At 41.3% G+C, this 18,494-nt stretch overlaps 1 protein-coding gene across 2 annotated transcripts in view; it reads right to left on the reverse strand.

Moving 5' to 3' along the window:
* The window catches only part of LOC142956589 (sodium channel protein type 5 subunit alpha-like), a 32,270-nt gene that overhangs the window by 8,805 nt on the left and 4,971 nt on the right, over nucleotides 1-18,494 (reverse strand). The window contains exons 5-19 of one of the 2 annotated variants that reach the window (XM_076098247.1): nucleotides 17,770-17,861; nucleotides 17,440-17,682; nucleotides 17,277-17,340; nucleotides 12,511-12,652; nucleotides 11,937-12,138; nucleotides 11,641-11,822; nucleotides 11,101-11,545; nucleotides 10,958-11,029; nucleotides 10,217-10,455; nucleotides 8,673-8,846; nucleotides 8,084-8,440; nucleotides 4,170-4,568; nucleotides 3,622-3,633; nucleotides 909-1,026; nucleotides 621-775 (exon numbers count right to left, since the gene is read on the reverse strand). In XM_076098247.1, coding sequence (XP_075954362.1) covers nucleotides 621-775; nucleotides 909-1,026; nucleotides 3,622-3,633; nucleotides 4,170-4,568; nucleotides 8,084-8,440; nucleotides 8,673-8,846; nucleotides 10,217-10,455; nucleotides 10,958-11,029; nucleotides 11,101-11,545; nucleotides 11,641-11,822; nucleotides 11,937-12,138; nucleotides 12,511-12,652; nucleotides 17,277-17,340; nucleotides 17,440-17,682; nucleotides 17,770-17,861 — 2,896 coding nt within the window. The other variant, XM_076098248.1, reaches the window with a different exon arrangement.

An 18,494-nucleotide genomic window follows, 5' to 3' on the forward strand; every position in this document is an offset into this window, starting at 1 on the left:
AGAAAACACTTAAACATTGTCATTAAACATCACTAAAACTAAATAAAGCCATTAAGTTTCAGTACCATGGGGGTGATATTACACTGCAATCAGGCACTAAACAGAACTGGGATCAGACACTGAAGTGAATAAAGCAGAAATCACACTCAAACCTCGAGGAGTTTTCTATTACGTGCAGCACATTATTTTAAATTTACATTCAGTAATCTCTATATATTCTCTCTATATAGTTTCCACTTAGTTAGTGGCGGAGTCCGCCATTCACAGTCAGAATTCTACGCAGGTATGCTATGCATACATGTAAACCAGTCTCACTGTTTACTGCTCACTCTCTTACAGTTGTATCAGAGCTGTGTTGAGACACTGCAAATGCAAACCCAACATTTCCTGCTGCTGTTACTTCACAATAAAAGCATTGAAGACAACTGTGGTGTGGAAAACTGCTTGTGCTGTGTGCTGCATGAAATCCGATGCCATGCTCATGGCATGATGGGAAAAGGATGATTTAACTGATTTCATTATTAAAAACAATGACATGTACAAACAATAATAACAAACAAACCAGGACTTAAACTTAGACATGTTTTTAAAAAGTGTTATAGAAAATAAATGAGCCGTACCAGAGCCCCACTGCTGAGCAGGATCATGAAGATGATGAAAGTCTCAAACCAGCTGTGTTCCACGATCTGGTAGCAGGTCTTCCTCAGCCTCCACCAGGCCTGGCCCAGACCACGGCTCGTATCAATTTCACAGCACTGACAGTGCCTCATGCACACTGAGCGGAAAAGGCAAAAACAAACCAGTGCAGACATGAAGGAATTATGCTGTACAAAGAACTTATAACGTATGAAATGATTGCTTTGACTAATCGTTTGACATGGTTACAACTCTAAATTCTCAATTCTCACATTCTGGGAAGCATTCCTCCGGCTCCATACTCTCTTCAGCCAGCTCTAACAAGTTGTCCACCTCTTCTCCAGGCTTCCTCAGATCCACCGTGCTGCCCTCTGATAGGCTGATTATCTCCTGTGTGGTGAGAAGTCTCACTGTTACCAACCAATTTCTTGCTTATACTTTTCATCAAACAGTGTGTGAACCATTACTGAGTTGTCATACACACGTATAGCACAGAATACAGGCGGATGGATATTGCGGTTGTTTTCCATCAGCTGTCAAAGGCTAAACACCTGCTGTGACATCACTGTTTGGGGGTGTGGCCATGTGCGCAATATGCTTATAAATTTCAAACCAAACAGAGCAGCACAGCAGCATTTCTCTGCCCCGTGTTCAGCGTGGATTCATCCCATCAGAGCTAGCTCACCTAAATGTACCGCCTTGCCTTTTTAATCTCCTCTGAGCCTTAATTCAGTTTTGATGAGATTTCTGTGTGTTGTAACAGCAACATATTTAACACGATTTATAGGACAGAGGTGCAGCTTCAATCCTATAAACTGGTATGAAGTCTAATCCAGCATTAAAGAGCATCTGCAGGACCTGGCAACCAGATTACCAGCATTACTAGTGTCAGTGCTCGAAGACGGAGCAGAGAGAATGTGCACTGATGGCATTTTGAGACAATTAGTGCCACATGTACTGTATGCAGTTGTGATACATGCACACAGATTGATTGGCCTTTGTTGTTTAAAGTGGTCAACTTAAAAATGTGTAAAATAACACTTTATTCATGACTAACATCTTAATAAACACAATCTTGCCATTTTTAGTGAGTATTCAAAGTGAAATGTATCCTTCTTTACGGCTGATGAAGCAGCTGCTGATGCCCAGTTAAGCTGATGGAAGGCTAGTTTTGTTTTTTGTTTTTTAATTTCCATTTTCTCTGGTGAGGTGCGGAGCAGAGCAGGTCAGGGAAATATGAAGAGAGAGTGCCAGACTGCAGCCCGCTCAGCTCAGCCCGGCCCTGCTCAGCTGTGTCACTTTAATCTGCTCTGCAGGGCCTGGCTCCACATCTGGCCAGCTGCTGTCTGCCTGCCAGAGAGAACAAGACTGGAGCGACACATCCTCCACCTCAACAATCCTCCGGCCCACAGGACAATGAGAGACAGGGGGAATGCAGGTGAAACAGGAAGGGCGAATGAGGCAAGAGGAAGAACCAGGGAGCTTGATAAAGAGAGGCTGAGAGAGAGATATTTGCTCAACTAATACACATGAAAGTTAGCAACAATAGCATTTGAATGATAAAAAGTAATGCATACTGCAAGTTAGTTATTGTAAACTTACTCAAGTAGCCAATGTTCATGAATGTTTCTTCAAACTTTATATATCCATGGTGTTTGCGCCAAGAAGGTGTTATACCGTTTTGAAAACATGGAGTCTTCTTTCAGAATCCGTAAATCAACTGTCGTCCAAACTATTTCAAACTATGGCAAGACTTACTGCACAATAAATAGTCTGACACATGACCCCCCTGTGAAACCATATGTTGTGCTGGTAGGCAGATTGTGTTTCCTGTCATAGTCAGGCTAGAGTCAGGCTAGCTGTTTTACTCCGTTTCCAGTCTTTGTGCTAAGCTAAGCTAACTTAATTTTCAGCGTACAGACATGAGTACAGAAATAGTATAGATCTTTACTTCTGGCAAGAAAGCAAATAACCATATCTCCAAAAATGTTGAACTATATCTTTAATTATAGCTTACTCAGAAAACGGTGCTTGTCGTCTTATAATACAAACAATGCTAATATTACAAGTAATAGTGCTATCATAGCTACCTCAGTCTGACTTGTGACTCTCTGTAGCCTATGCTTGGCTTAGTGGTCCCCAAACACTCTTTTGTTAGTCTTCCTGCTCTTCTTAAGTCGCGATGAATCACACATCAGGCCTATTAATTAGCATATGGATTTTAGCATAGCTTTTCCCACCTTTAGTCCGAGTACAGGCCTAATCAACCAGAATAAGCGCAAACACCTGTGCGGGTGTCAAGAGCCTTTCAATATTGCTACATCGCTAAGCTAATAGGCCTTTCCCACAGCAGACATTTTGACTTGTCATAGTAGGACAACCACAGGTGTTACTAATAACACGAACGATGGCTCTGCTCAATGTCAAGAACTATAGCTTTTACCTAAAACTAAGAGTCAAAACAAAAACTGATAGATGAATCCTTTGAAATAGTTTTCTTGGGTACAGAGCCAGTGAACAACCTGCCACTAAAATCATGTCCTGCAGGTTCCATGATCTCCACCATTTAAATTTGCAGAACTACCTTTCTTTTTGACATTTGTCATCTTACACTGTAAATAGGATGACAACAATGTTAATGAAGCCTTAACAACAAGAACAGAAGCACTGTATTTGCATCAAAGTAAAGCTTCAAAATCTACTGTGTTTAGGGTGTGGTAGTAGAAACTCACAGTCCACACAGTACATACTTTTTTTTCTTTTTTTTAAAGTAAAGTGTATTTTGTTACTAATTGGGAAAGTAGAGACGTTGTTTAGTTTGCTTAATACACTTTTAGATACTTTTCAGCATAACGGAGCAAGTCAGTCTTCAGCAAGGCAGCTGTACACGCACAAATGTTAAACATGTCTCCTTGCAAGCATTCGATTAAATTTATATGAAGAGCAAACTTCACAATAACAAATGAATAATTAACGAATATTTACTTGGAGCTGTTCCTCCAAGAAAAAGCCTATTTTCCCTACGATTAATACTACATTACTGTACATAAATATTTTCAGGAAACTTCCTGGTAAATTATTAGGAAATTACAGTCCAATAAAATAAAGTGTTAGCCATAATGCTTGCTGTAGTATTGTATGTCTAACAAAATGAAAAATGTAACCCATCAGCATATTTTTATTTGCTAAAATTAGCTAAAATTATTTGAAATCAAAACCACCACAGCCATGGTTAATTTAGTCTCAAGTCAACAATAATCCACGTCAAACACAAGGAGAATATACAACACAGAAGTGAGTTAACTTGGATTCTTCTTACTTTTACAATGTTGTTTTTGATGGGAAATTTGCTTCTGGCTTCACCAAAAGCGTGATTTAACAGCAGTAGTAGCTGATCAGTATAGCTGATCATTTTTGCACAAAAACTATTTTGGTAGATATACATTTGGTAGATAATACCATCCAAAGACCACCGCAACAGTAAACCAAGAGGGTTCAGGTCTGGCGTAAAACACAGGAGGTGAAAAACCCACCTTGTTGTCTTCTTCCTCTGACGACTCAGAAACCTCCTCCTCCTCCAGAAACTCCACATCCGACTCTCCGGGTGCGATGGGAACGATGACCGTCAAGTTGGGGTTCGTCATGTAACTGTCCCCCTCTGGTATGATGTACTTTTCGCCGTAGCGTCCAAAAATCCCACCATTGCTTTCCACGTGATTCCCAACCAGCTTGGTGGCCTGATTGACCTTCTGCTTCCGACGCTTCAAGCCGCGGTTGAAGAGGTCGGTGATGCACGTGGTGAGCCAGGTGACACCGGAATGGATGCGGGCGATGGCGATCTGGATGTTGTTCAAATCGCCATCTTCTTCTGGGGCAGAGAGGTTGTCGGAGCTGAAGGAGCTGAGCAGCAGGGCCAGAAAAAGATTCAACACCTGTGGACAGATAGGTGTTGTGTCACATTACATATCACAACAATTTTATAACCTCACAGCCATTTAGCCTGAATTCGGCAGAAAATGCTGTATTTACATTGTGCTTGTATCAACATTTATCTTTCTTGACAATTCAGAGCGTAGTTTAGCCTGTAAGCTTAAGCATAAGTGTACCTTGTGCATGACATGACCTTCTCCCTATTTTGTCAACACTGGCAAATCCTGCATTGTAAATTCAGGAGGATATTCTACACAGATATGCTCAGGCACATATGGCTGCCGTGAGCCACACTGAAATCAAGTTTCCAAGCATCCAACTCCCAAGTAATCTGTCTACTAGCTTAGAGAGCAGCCGCATCAAGCACATCTCTGCACAGCAGCATGTGTGTGTGTGTGTGTGTGTGTGTGTGTGTGTGTGTGTGTGTGTGTGTGTGCACTGCCTCTGTGATGTGCACAGTTGGTAAGGATCATCTTTAGCCACTGAGCCAGTCAGAGATGGGGAGCATGAGCAGATGATTAGTGACGAATGCCCTCCAGCCTTCTCGCCCCTAAGCATCCTGGATAATCCCTTTGGATAAACAGCTTTCCCACGATTCATGTGCGGTGAAGGTTCCTGTCCATTAAACTCAATAAGAAGCACCGTCGTGATCTTTGCCCAGACAACAGGGTCACTGAAGGTGCTATGTGCCCTTTAAGTTGTTTCACCACTCATCTTATGTCAGTGCTTCTGAAGGGGCAGAAAGAGTATTTGAAGAGTCAGAAGGTGTGAACTGGTGTGAAACCACCAGCGTAAAGATGACAAATGGTGCTGGAGGTAGAGAAGACATGTAACTTTGCAATTGAACGTTTGCTAAGCTCCGCCTCCTTAGTTACTGTTGCAAGTCAAGCTTTGCATTCTGGCACGGCACAAAAGGCAGTTTACAGAAATATCCAAGGCAGCTTTAATACTCAACATTTTTAGTTATTTTTGAAACACGTCTATAAAAACAGGCTCTTCAAAACTACGAATATGAGTTGGTTGAAAACTCAATCTCCTGCTGACATTGTAACGTTTTCTTGGTTTCGCAACGAAAGTCCCGTCAATCTTCTTAAATGTGGACATGACGGCTACATAACGAATATTGTGCTTAAAGACTGAGGCTAAAGCTTCATGTCTCAGGCAAAAAGTCAGAATTCCCACAAGCTGATGATCCATGCAGAAGACGTGGGGATGAACGAGCAGTATTGTAAGGGCATTGCAGGGTAGAGTAGTGAGCCTTGGTATTATAGTATAGAATTATGACGAGAATTACCGCTCTGTGGTTGTATAACTCCGCCAAACAGTCAAGTTGCAGTTACGTCCATGTCTGTCCAGGACGTCATCCCGTCATCATTTTATCCTTTTAGCCATTTGTGTGAAATTGTCATAAAAAGCACGTGAATTCTTCAGTCATGGCAAAAACGTGTTTTGCGAGGTCAGTAGCCATTGACCAGCTAACACCGAATTCTAACCAGTTCATCCTTGAGTCCAAGTGGACATTTGTGCCAAACTTGAAGAACTTCACTCAAGGTACGGGGGCATAAAAATGTAATTAAAATGTTCTTAATTTTAGCATAACCCGCTAGACGGCACGCTAACTTTTGTAGCTTGAGTTGGAGCAGCTTAACACACTGTTTAATCCATTCCTTACTTTCACTCATGTGTTTTTGGTTATGAAAAGGTGATAAAAAGGACGGCATCCTCCAAACTCTTCAGATTTTGACAAATTATCCGGTTGAGTGATATCATTTTGCTAAGTTAACATGGTAAGTTCAGTACCTCTTTTTAAATAACAGTTCTATAGCAAAATTATGTCATAATACACAACTATGTGTCCCCAAACACTGTTATATATATATATATATATATATATATATATATATATATTCTATACCTCTATAGTAAATATTGTCAGGAAATACACAACGATGTATTGCACATCCATGTATATTTTAGATTAAATAGCAGCATCTATAGATCTGCATGAAAAACAGTATCAGTCATCATCCAGGCAGAGTAGCAAATATTTTGGAGTCAACCAAAAATGTTTTAAAACATTTCTGACAGACAGATACATTTCAGAGCGTAGGATTAAATGTGGAACACACTAGCATTTAATGGCAGAGGGAACAGAGGGCATGCTGGGAACATATGAACCATATCCAACAGGTCCGCCACACTCAAAGCCGTGTTCCATTTTTAAAAAAGCCTGACAAGGTTTTAAAACAGTTGTGCGACAGAACTGAGATGATTGTAGTGCAGATGACGCTCATATTGCAGTGTATAATACTTTTCTAATTTGTGCTAAGCATGAGATGGAGTATCCAGTAGCTGGTAGCACATTTCTCTCTTGTTTGGACTTACGTAAAACATACAGTATCTCTTGGTAATTCATGTTAGGGTCACGCCACGTGCCCTTAGTAGAAATAGAATGAAAAGAAATCCTGAAAATGGATCAGGGCAAAACTGTATGATAATAAAAAATAAAGTTAAATTAGATTTAACTCGCTCAGGCCGATGTAATGCAGAAACAGAATACAACACTACAATGTGTGATTTCAAGAATCAACACTAAAATGACACCACATTCGAAGTAAAACTACAGTGTCCATGAAAAAAAACGCTGCCACTGCTGGCTGCCTGCGCTTCCGGGATTTTTCTGTTGTCATTAACGTAAGCTTAGGACACAGCTGGATAACAAATCACCATATGGGCGGACATACAAATATACACATATCCTTGCTATGGCACAGAGTAACAGCAGTTGTGTACAAACAGAGCTGTTTATACAGATTAACTACTTTTTTTTACGGAAACAGCCGCATGCTATGATGTACACGCCGTGTAGCATCCTGTGTGGAACTCAATACCTGCTGCAAAGGCTGGAACGACAGCGAGAACACTGTGGCCTTGGCTAATCCTTTGTACAGTACTTAGGTCACTAGGTTTCTCCCATAAGGCTTAGTTCATTAGCAGTGGATAAAACATTCAGCCCCGTTGGACATGAGGCTGCGGTAAAGCCACTCCTCGCGTCCAAACCGTTGTGGCTACACAGAAATCTGAGCTGGCAAAACATATAGCGACGGGGCATCAACAACTGTTTGAGGATGTCCCATCCTCATAGTATGGAATCACCAACCCTCATTGGTGCAACAACGCAATCCCTGATCAGTAATGACATCATCACTTGGTTTACAGTTGGTTGTATTGACATGTAATAGAATTTCTCTCGAAGTAGACTTCCTGCTACCATACACTGTTAAAGTATATGTGCTAGGAATAAGTATTCTTTTTTTAGTATCGACTGAAGATAAATTACAATGCAGTCAATACTTGTTAGTGTAAAATAAGATTTATTTTTGTGACGATTTATTTCTTAGATCACCTGCAGGGAGTATTGAGAGAATTTATATAATATTAGTAAATCTTCACAATTCAATGGTTTTGGTCATGCATGGGCTTTTTTGAAAAAGACACGTAAAAATTAAATACTCACCACCAAGTTCCCAATAACCATGACCAACATGAACACCAGGATACAGAGGGGTTGCCCGGCCACTTCCATACAATCCCACATGGTCTCTATCCATTCGCCGCACAGCACCCGGAACACGATCAGGAAGGAGTGGAAGAAGTCCTTCATGTGCCAGCGAGGCAGCTGGCAGTTGATGGAGATCTTACACACACAGTCCTGGTAGTTCTTGCCGAACAGTTGCATGCCCACCACAGCGAAGATGAACACGATGATGGCCAACACCAGCGTCAGGTTTCCTAGGGCGCCCACCGAGTTGCCGATGATCTTGATGAGAGTGTTGAGAGTGGGCCAGGATTTTGCCAGCTTGAAGACTCGTAACTGATGAAGAGAACAAAGTGGAGAAAACAAATGATGCTGCATCTTTACGAGAAACTGTGTATTTGAGTTTTATCTTTGAAGATGATCTAAAATAATTGAGTCCTTTGTCAATCACCTTTGATTTGTTAAATTTATAAAATATACAACAATAGAAAGGCAAACAATGGCAAATGACGAATAGTGAAAAAGCTAGATAAAAAAAAAAGAAGACAGAGTTGAAGATTTCTGTTACCAGTCTGAAAGATCGCAGGACAGACAGCCCCTCTACATTGGAAAGACCCAACTCCATCAGACTGAGGCAAACAATGATGCCGTCAAAGATGTTCCAGCCCTGCTGGAAGTAGTAGTAGGGGTCCATGGCGATCAGCTTCAGCACCATCTCAGCTGTAAAGATTCCTGTGAAAACCTAGAACAGATACAGAGGGACATAAAAACAATAAGAGGTGGAAAGAAAATCAAAAAATGTCCTTTTCAAGTGGAATATTACTTAGTGTATTTCTTTACTAAAAGCTGCACTAGTTCATATTTGTATATTAACAATGGTTCAAATGGATTATGAGTAATGTGACAGGTGTCGCTTGTGACCCACTGATAATTACTACCCGACTGTAGATCCCTCAGTGTGCGTTTTAGTGTATTTTAGCTCATAGTTTTGGTTTTATGGTCCGCAGAGATACAGTACTGTTTGGTTCCGTTTCACCGCTCTAATCAACCTTGTTTCCAGCCGCAGGCAGTGGTTTTCAGCAGAAAATGCTCTGATAAACCCACCGTACACAGATAGACAAAGTGACTGACTAGCTGGTGAACATAGTGGTACATTTATCAGCTTAAGAGACAGACATTTCCCTCGTGAGTTGGTGGAGACCAAAACAGCAAGAAGCAGAGTGAATATTAGACTTACACTCATCAGGTGAACTCCAAATGAATGCTAATGTTGCTCTGTATTTGCTGGATGTATAAATACATAACATAACAAAACAACTTCATAAGGTGAAATGTCAATGATGTGTTTACAGTTTTTATGCTACATCGAAGTGACCAAAAAAGAATGAAATAACACAGCTTGTTTAAGTTGAGGTTTAGAGCTCTGAGGAAAAGGTCAAAGTGAAAAAAACTAAAAAGTACTAGAATGGATACTCTGCAATGTACCAGTTTTAGGACCCAGACATATATCACGTTTAAGAGAAAATATCGAGAATATTTGGAAATGTCCTTCACTTGTTGTTACTCAGCCCACGGTGTAAGCCCAAATTTCACAGAAATAATATTTCTATTTTTGAGATATTCCACTAAGTAATATTCCACTAACTAAAAGACAAAGAAATAGGACCAAAACATAAGCAGTGATGGTAACAAATAAGAACGTATTACTTCCATTTATCTTCTTTTAAGTATGTTTTCAAATTTGAAGACATTAGCAGAGTCTATAATTTACCAGTAGGGGGAGATGGCAAAATAGAAATTGGGGAATCAATCCCACTCCCTCCTAAAAATACTCCCTCTTACCAAGGACAATCGCAAAATAGTCTAAAGAACAACGCTTGATAAAGGATCAACACGGCCTTATTTGACCTTAAGTGCAGCAAAACACTGGCTATAAAAAACCCAACTGTCTGATAAAGAAAGTCATTATCTGAATGAATGCTGTCGCCTTTCCTCTTTACTTTTTTTCGCAGTGAAGCTGTCAGTCCTCTCCGCTGCCAACCCAGCAGCACTTAGGAGAAAGTGTCTCACACGCTGGCAACCTGCCCGCCCCTATCTTTAAAAGCCCCTTACCAGATTGCCCACTGAAAGCATCGTGTTGAACTCATCAGTCATGGGATAGTGCTCCAGGGCCATGAAGAGGGTGTTCAGCACAATGCATATGGTGATACCCAGATCCAGGAAAGGGTCCATCACCATGAACTTCACCCAGTCCTTCAACTTCAGCCACCAGGGGCAACAGTCCCATATCAGGTACTTCTTGGCGAATGTGTACCAGCAGGGATGGCACTTCTGCCTCGACACCTCTAGCTCTGCAAAGAGACATCAAGGTGAACTATTCATCTCCAGGCCTCTCCCTAAATCCCCTCTTAAAAAAGTAAATATGATGCTACAGTTAACAGCAGATTAGCTTAGTTTAGCAAAAAGGCTGGAAACTGAGGCAAACAGCTCTGTCCAAAGGTAATACAATCCACCAACCACTGAAAGTTCACTAACTAACACAGAACATCTGTTAAATCCGTGCTAAAACAGTACAAAAACAGCTAGGGGTTATGGTAACGACAAAACATGATTAAGCCTGTTAATCAATTCGATTTAGAGGTGGATTTTGTTGCCTTCAGACAGAGCGAGGCTAGCTGTTTCCCCCCATTTCCAGTCTTTGTGCTAAGCTAAGCTAACCAGCTGCTGGTTAGAGCTTCAAGCGTACAAACATAGAGCGGTATTGACCGTCTCTTCTAATTTTCAACAAGAATAGCAAATAAAGGCATTTTCCCAAAATGTCAAACTATTCTTTAGTTACTCAAAAGGACTCACCCCCCATGGCATCGCTGAAGAAGCTGACAGAGCTCAGCCCTCTTTTCCTTTGTACTGGAAGGGGCTCAGTCACTGTTGGGGAGGGCTGGAGGAAAAGTCTGGTGACTGTGTCCTCCACACTGGTGAGCTTTGGGACAGAAAACACCCCAAAATAAAATGCTTTGTTTCTTTTTCACTGCAGGATTTTCTAACTACACACAGGCTTCTGTCACTCACTGTGTCTTCCCTGACCCTCTCCATGCTGTAAGCAGGCATGGAGGTGGGAGTGTGTAGGCCCAGAGTGGTGACTCCATTCTGATCAATGGAGATGTTGAGCCGGCCATTGATGTTGAGGCTGGGGGTGAAGATTTGAGAGCAGTGGCTCCGCACACTGCCCGTCCTCTTCTTCCAGGCCGTTGCTGTTGAACTGGTGCGACTCCTGAAGGCGTCCCCATGCGTGCTGTACTCGTCGTCCCCAAAGTCAGCCTCTGAGTTGTTGTGCGGCCGGAAAGCGCTGAAGACGCTGACCTGGCTTCCCCTCCTGGTGCTGAGGGGGTGAGAGGAGAGCGTGGCCAGCAGAGGGTGGACCGGAAGGGGAGACAGAGATGGCTACAGAAACACAGAGGACACATTAGTTCCAATGGCTTTTCATAAGAACATCAAAGACGGAGAAATGTTTAGAGCGTGAGTGTTGGATGACGTACCATTGGCTCATCCAGTGGGTCAAACTTCTCTTCAGCAGCTTCCTCTGCTGTTTCCTCCGACAACGCCCGATGCGATCTTCTTCTCCGGCTGCTGCTTCGACGTATGCTGCCCATCTTCAGACAGAATGGAGACAACTCTGGGGACAACACTGAGTCTGTATCCTGTGCTTGTTGTCTTTTTGCTGCCAACTTCACACAGAAAGGACTTATGTTACTGGAGACCATTGATTTTTTTCGTCCTAAATTCGAAGCACACATATGAATATGAAAATCCTCGCTGACTGTTCGCGTTGAACCTACTCTTTGTTCTCTGCGAAGGTGCTCCATGGCCAGCTGAAACTCCCTCTCCTTCTGCCAGGCCTCAGCGATGGTTGCCTGATTCTGCTCCTCATAGGCCATGGCCACTACAGCCAGGATGAGGTTGACCAGGTAGAAGGAGCCCAGGAAGATTACCAGCACAAAGAAAATCATGTAGGTCTTCCCTGCTGAGCGCAGCGTCTGAGGGAGCAGACATGAAGTCAGTACAATCAAATCCACATGTTAAAGGAAAATCCTGAGTCCTTTTTTTCTTAGTTTCGGCATAATGTTTGCTTATGGACAACATTTCACCGAATAATTTCATTGCTGACATTTGAGGACTCACTCATTCTTATATCTACGTATAATAATATTATAACGCAGTATTTTTATTATGCATCGTAGACATGGGCGTCATAGAGAGTGTTAACCAATGTTTATTTAATCATCATTATTTGACATTTGATTGAGCAAAACTATTGTATTCTACTGTATGTATGTTTATGTGGATCAAAATATATTTAAAATTCACCACAAACCAACACAGAATATTGGTAGATTCAAAAATGGCACCTGGTGAAACAGTTTCTCCCAGTAGTCTTGTGTCATGAGTCGGAAGAGGGCCAGAAAAGCCCAGCCGAAGGTATCAAAACTGGTGTAGCCATAGTTTGGATTCCTCCCTACTTTTAGGCAGTCAAATCCATCTGGACACTTCCTGTAATGCACAAACAGTTTAAAGGCAAAAGACAGACGATTATGGGACAACACTAATAAACAAAGGCGGTGCACAATCCAACCAGTGGCAGCTGGGGCAGACCCAGCTGTGGTAGCGTGCAGGCCGCTTTACCAGAGTTAAAAACATCACCAGTATCTGCGTACATGTAGCCCGGTGGCCTTTGATTCCGCAGGGGAGAGAAGCGGATGAGTCAGTAAGTACACACACTGCTATCAACACCATTATTTTCAACTGAAGAGGGCACTTGAAATTCGCTCCAGGCAGCAGCACTAAAATGCGCCACAGCAAAAAGGGATTACGCTGAGCCAGATGGATGTCAAATTGCAGTTCAAAAAATGTTTCCATGCATTCATCTCTGATCTTCATTGTCAGGCAGCATAGTGGCATTACAGCAAATATTTAAGTCCAGCAGCTGAAAACAAGCTGGACTGCCATTTCAATCTGAGTGCAGAATAATTTCATAATGGCTGGGAAACAGCTGGGCGGCAGAGCGCTGCTGTGACAACAGCTGTAGATCTCACCAACCAGCCAGCTAAGTAGGAATGCTCACTAACATCCAGCAGTGAGGACAGAGGAGGCCGCGTGAGGCCGCGTGAGGCCAGCGACGTCTTCCTGTCGGGCCGTTCCTTCCCCTCTGCTGCGCTGCTCAACCTGTCACCAACCTGCTCACCTCTTTTACCCAATATGGTTTTCCATATTTCAGCCCATTAACTATATCCTGTTGTTTCGTGAATAAAATGACTGTTGAACGTTTTTCAAAGCATATCGTGTTGTTTTTAGTTTGATGTCCTATCTTCTAGTAATAGTTTTTTTGATATTCATTCCAAAGTAGCGCGCAGGAATAATAATACTAAATGTATTCTTTTTTAGATATGAGATCATGAGTTGATTAATTGAAGAATATTAATGAACATCTATTTTCACAAACGATAATTCATTTCAGTAATTTTTCAAGCAAAAGGGACGAACTGTTTGCTGCTTTTCTTATCTGTCAATTGGAAAAACAATTAAATGGAATGTTGTCTGTCAGCATTTTTGGGCATTTCATAGATACACTTTAAATTTTGAAACCGGAAAATAATCTGCAGATTAATCAATAATAAAAATAGTTTTCTTTATTTTAACTATATTTACTGTAATGTAATCAATGGAAGACAATGGCTGCATGGAAAGTATGAAATCAGTCAGAATTTGATTCAGTCAAAATAATAGTGAAAACATTCAAAACTTCCACTTTAATCAGTATTCTATTTGTTCAGAATGTTTTATTGGATTTAAATTTCTCAATAAAAACCAGCATTTCTCTAGCTTATCTTATTAACCACACTGCTAGCCAATGCTGTCCCTTAAACAACTGCATGATTGTGAGACTTCTCTTGCAATTTGATGCTGCTGTAAAAAACAAGGCTTCTGTCAGGCTAATGTTCCTGAGGTTTCTATACTAACTGCCCTGAAGACTGACTCTTGCATGGGTTTATCCAGAGTCAGCGCTCCTCAAGGAGACATGTACTCGCTGTGGGATCCGATCTGCCTCCACACACACAGGGAAGACCAGAATATGTAGTCATACCACTGTTCTTCTTATTCTGTGTAGATCCTATAGTGTATTACTTTGTACTCATTAGCAATACTCTGGACGTCAGTGTATTACTCAGGAGCGATAAGTATTCATTTCTTTTTCAGATTTGGGGATGTATTTATCCTGCTATTTAAGGCAACCATTGCTTTTAATTCATATTCGTTTGATACGAAAGTCAGCAGACTCTTGTAACTTGCTTTTACATTGATGTCTTTGCACTGTAATGCAATAACAGTGGCAAAGTGATTGAAAAAGTGTTGACTGCATTACATCATAACTATAATGTAACATTGAAAATGCAGCCTCAATGTTCACCGTGATGGATTACAAGAGTATGCTAATTGATGCTAATTGATTTCAGACTGAATAGAAATGAATCTAAATCAATGGCTTCCAAGAACGCTAGGAAAAACACATCATAATAATCATTCAACATACATTTGATAATAATCAGCATACAATGTAGAGTATAAATGATTTCTAGTTAAGGCGCGGCCCTTTAGTCTTTCATAAAGTCTCGTTTCACCAGAGCAACAGAGTCCCCCGGTGCGTAAGAGCTCTGTGGAAGCTCTTTGCTTACATGTTTACAGTATTTATAACTAGTACTCTTGAGAGTGTACCACCAATTCCCTGCAGTTTGTGCAACAGAACAGCAGAGGAACATCTGTCAATCGCAGCAAAGTGTTTTCCCTCTATGGTGGGCAGGGCTGAGGTGGTGGGTTTCTATGCCCAAAGTCATAATCCGTGATGCATAGTGGCTTTAAGACGTGAGGGATAAGAGGTGGCCTGAACTCTACAGTAGGCGCGATGAGAAACAGCTTGGACTTTTGAAGCAAATCATTTCTCACAAACTTGTTAACCATCTAGGCTGAAAATATCATTTGAATATGTGTACGTGTGTGTGTTTGTGTGTGTGTGTGTGTGTGTGTGTGTGTGTGTGTGTGTGTGTGTGTGTGTGTGTGTGTGTGTGTGTGCATGCCTGCTCACTTGTGTATGTGTGTGCCATCATAACGTATCCAAAGCTTCAATTTGGAAAACTGCTCAGGGATTACTTGTTGGAATACACTCAAAAGATTAAGCATCCTCTATGTTTTACGACCTGCTTAATATCTTGCCCGTCTCCACAGCCAGCCTCAGAAAGTTCCATCTAAAATGGCACATGAATCAAAAGACTGGCAATCCTTTTTCCCAACAGACACATAAACTGCCCTATGGTTGCTCTAACCTATAACCTGGCAAGTGAGTCACTGTTTCTTTCTGTCTTTGATTTAGCATCAAACTAACCGCAATGACATAAACAATTTAATAAATACCATATTATTGGTGATGACAGAGCAAAGGTAAAACTAAAGGGAGACAAAAGGAATAATCTCCCCCGTTTGTCTTATTGTCCAAAGAGCCTTTAACACACCCATTACAACAGAATGAGACAGAATGAGTGTCAACACACAATAACAGTCCAACTGCAGTGGTTTAAACTGTGGGACAGCTGGGTAGGTCATGTTGGTGCTATTCTGATCTTACCGACCTACTATTTATGGATGTTTAGTGACGTCATTTCCCTCCGAATGCCCTCAAATGTATCCTCTTTTCGCTCGGACAAATTACTGAATCAGATTTGACTTCTTGGGAGATTAAGCTCCTGTGTTTTTGGAGGAGAGGTTACAGAGTGAGATTAAAGCTAAAGGGTTGACCGCACTCTGATGCCAATAAAAATCTCTATCCAAGAGAAATGCATGAATTCATAGATATAAAACATTAAATTGACAACAAGAAATCATTTAACTAAAAGGCTAAGCATGTTTAAATTTCGGTATTTAATGAATGTATTAATGTGCCTGTATCTGTGTGTTTACCAATAATATTTTGCTCTTTTAATGTCTAAAATGATTTGGTTTACTTATTTATTTTCTTGTCAAGCAAATAAAGTCGTTATTGTTATTTCAGCAAACGGGAAAAAAACAATCCTGTGCCTGTACACATCATGTTACACTGTAAAATGGGTGAACCATGAATTGTTTAGGGGTGCCGTTGATCTACCAAGATATAGAACCTAAGAGTTGTTTTAAGAATTTAAGAAAAGAAAAATAATTCCGCCCCAAACTTCCCTGTTTAAAGCCTAAATATCATCACCTTTTTTTTGTTATTTGCCATCATCCATTATCTTGTATCATTAACAAGAGCACCTAATGGACGCCATTTGTTGAAGCTGCAGGATTTCAGATTCACACAGATGGGTATTTAGTTCACTATAACCCTTGAACTGGGCCTGGCATGGGCAGAATCTGAGTCATCCTGTTCTGCTTGTTTCAAAAGCATTTGGATTTATAGGATTATTCAGTGCCTCGGCTGAGTAGCAATATTTGGAAGGTTTCACACTGTGCCTTTGATTGGGAACAAAGTCCACAGATAAAATGTATTACATGCACGTCGACATTTATTCTGATGTTAGAAACTGAATCGAAAATGTCTCAGCTCCATCACAAGGACACAAACTTAAAGTGCTGCTTGAAGACTTCAGACCGGTATCGCCTTTAAACAATAACAAAATATCAATCTGAAGTGATCCGGTGCACTCCGTTTGACCTAATTATGTCATAGAGCTTTTGAGATGATGAAATCTCCAAAGACCCCCCCCCCCCCCCCCCCCCCCCCTCTCCAGCTGGCAACTCCATGTTTCTCTGTAAAGGGTTCCAGTGGAGCCGGGGTGATTATCCACACCACATGTCGTCTTGTGCACAGCCTCTCTCACGCTACGCCCCTCCCTCTGATGGGATCGTTCCTCCATACATTACGCCTATAAGTCACAGATTTTAATGTGAAGCCTGAAGTACGTCATCTATTGTCGTTTCTGTCTTTTCCAGTTCTGCGAAAAACTATTTGCGCCAAGTCTGATGCTCAAGCTACTGTATTCAATTATACACATAACATGGGATCAAAAGCCATTAGACGCTAAATATTCTGATATTATGTAATAGCCTGCAGATGATTAACAAGCAGTAAGCAGGACAAACACTCACTTACCCTGCATCACTTCCATATCCGCATATTAAGGCATCCTTTGCTCCTTCAACTTTGTAAAAATTATCTGGAAAAAAAGGGGAAAAAGAAGTTGAAGAAGTTTTTTGTCTAACTTCACTTCATGTTCACATGTGTCTCTGAATTTTTTATTTTTTTTTTGGCTGACCTTCACTGGTGAGGAAGTCCGCCCTGGAGCTCCAGGTTCTGTTGTTGCAGATGAAGGATGCGTTGGGGCTGAAGGAGGAGTTGACGCAGTGGGCGAGGCTGCGGATGCACTTTTGCCGCAGCAGGCCCATGAAGAGCTGCAGGCCGATGAGGGCGAACACGCTGAGGCAGAAGACGGTCAGGATCATCACGTCTGCCAGCTTCCTCACGGACTGGATCAAAGCGCCGACGATGGTCTTCAGACCTTGACGGAGGAGAGGAGACAGCATATCAACTGTTTGGTAACACAGGGACACATTGGGGTTTCTGTTGTGTCTCGTGGTCACATTACCTGGGATGACTGAGATGGTTTTCAGTGCTCGTAGTACTCTGAAGGTTCTCAACGCTGAGACGTTTCCGAGGTCTACAAATTCTGTCAGATATCTGGAATTTGATATAATAGGATTTATGAACAACAGTGATTTGTATGATCACCGGGGATAATAATACATTTTCAGACATACTTAACGGTTTGTATATCATGTCTTTATAGTTACACTTCAATCAAATAACATTATGAGGTTGTCTTTTTAGTGGCATAGGAACTTGGTTTTATTCTTTAAATTCATGTAGATTGAACTGTATAAACAATTAAAAAATTACAACACTGGCATATAAGTTGATGTAGCGAACGTGTTAGCAAACAATTGCCATACAGCAGATACGGAGCAGCATTAGCATTCATTTGGAGTTTCTATCCAACTAATGAATGCAATATTCATTCTTCTTTTTGCTCTGTTTTGGTCTCCACCAACTCAGCCGAAAACAACACGAGAGCTATGAGTGAACTAAAACCAAAACAACCAGCTGAAAGACTCTAAAATGCTCCTTAGAACTGAGTGGCACTGCAGACGAGTAATAATTCTCTGCTGGTTCAAGCAACCCCTTTCACATACAAGTAGTCATGTGATCCACTGTTAATATAAAAACAATGCTTATTGCTTCCTTAAGAGTTAAAACAACAAGAACAGCATGGGTTGATCACCTGTGAGAGGAAATGACAGATGACTGAACCAT

The sequence above is a fragment of the Anarhichas minor genome, unplaced genomic scaffold (assembly GCF_050575085.1).
Source record: "Anarhichas minor isolate MPS153535 unplaced genomic scaffold, ASM5057508v1 ptg000024l, whole genome shotgun sequence".
NCBI lineage: Eukaryota > Metazoa > Chordata > Actinopteri > Perciformes > Anarhichadidae > Anarhichas > Anarhichas minor.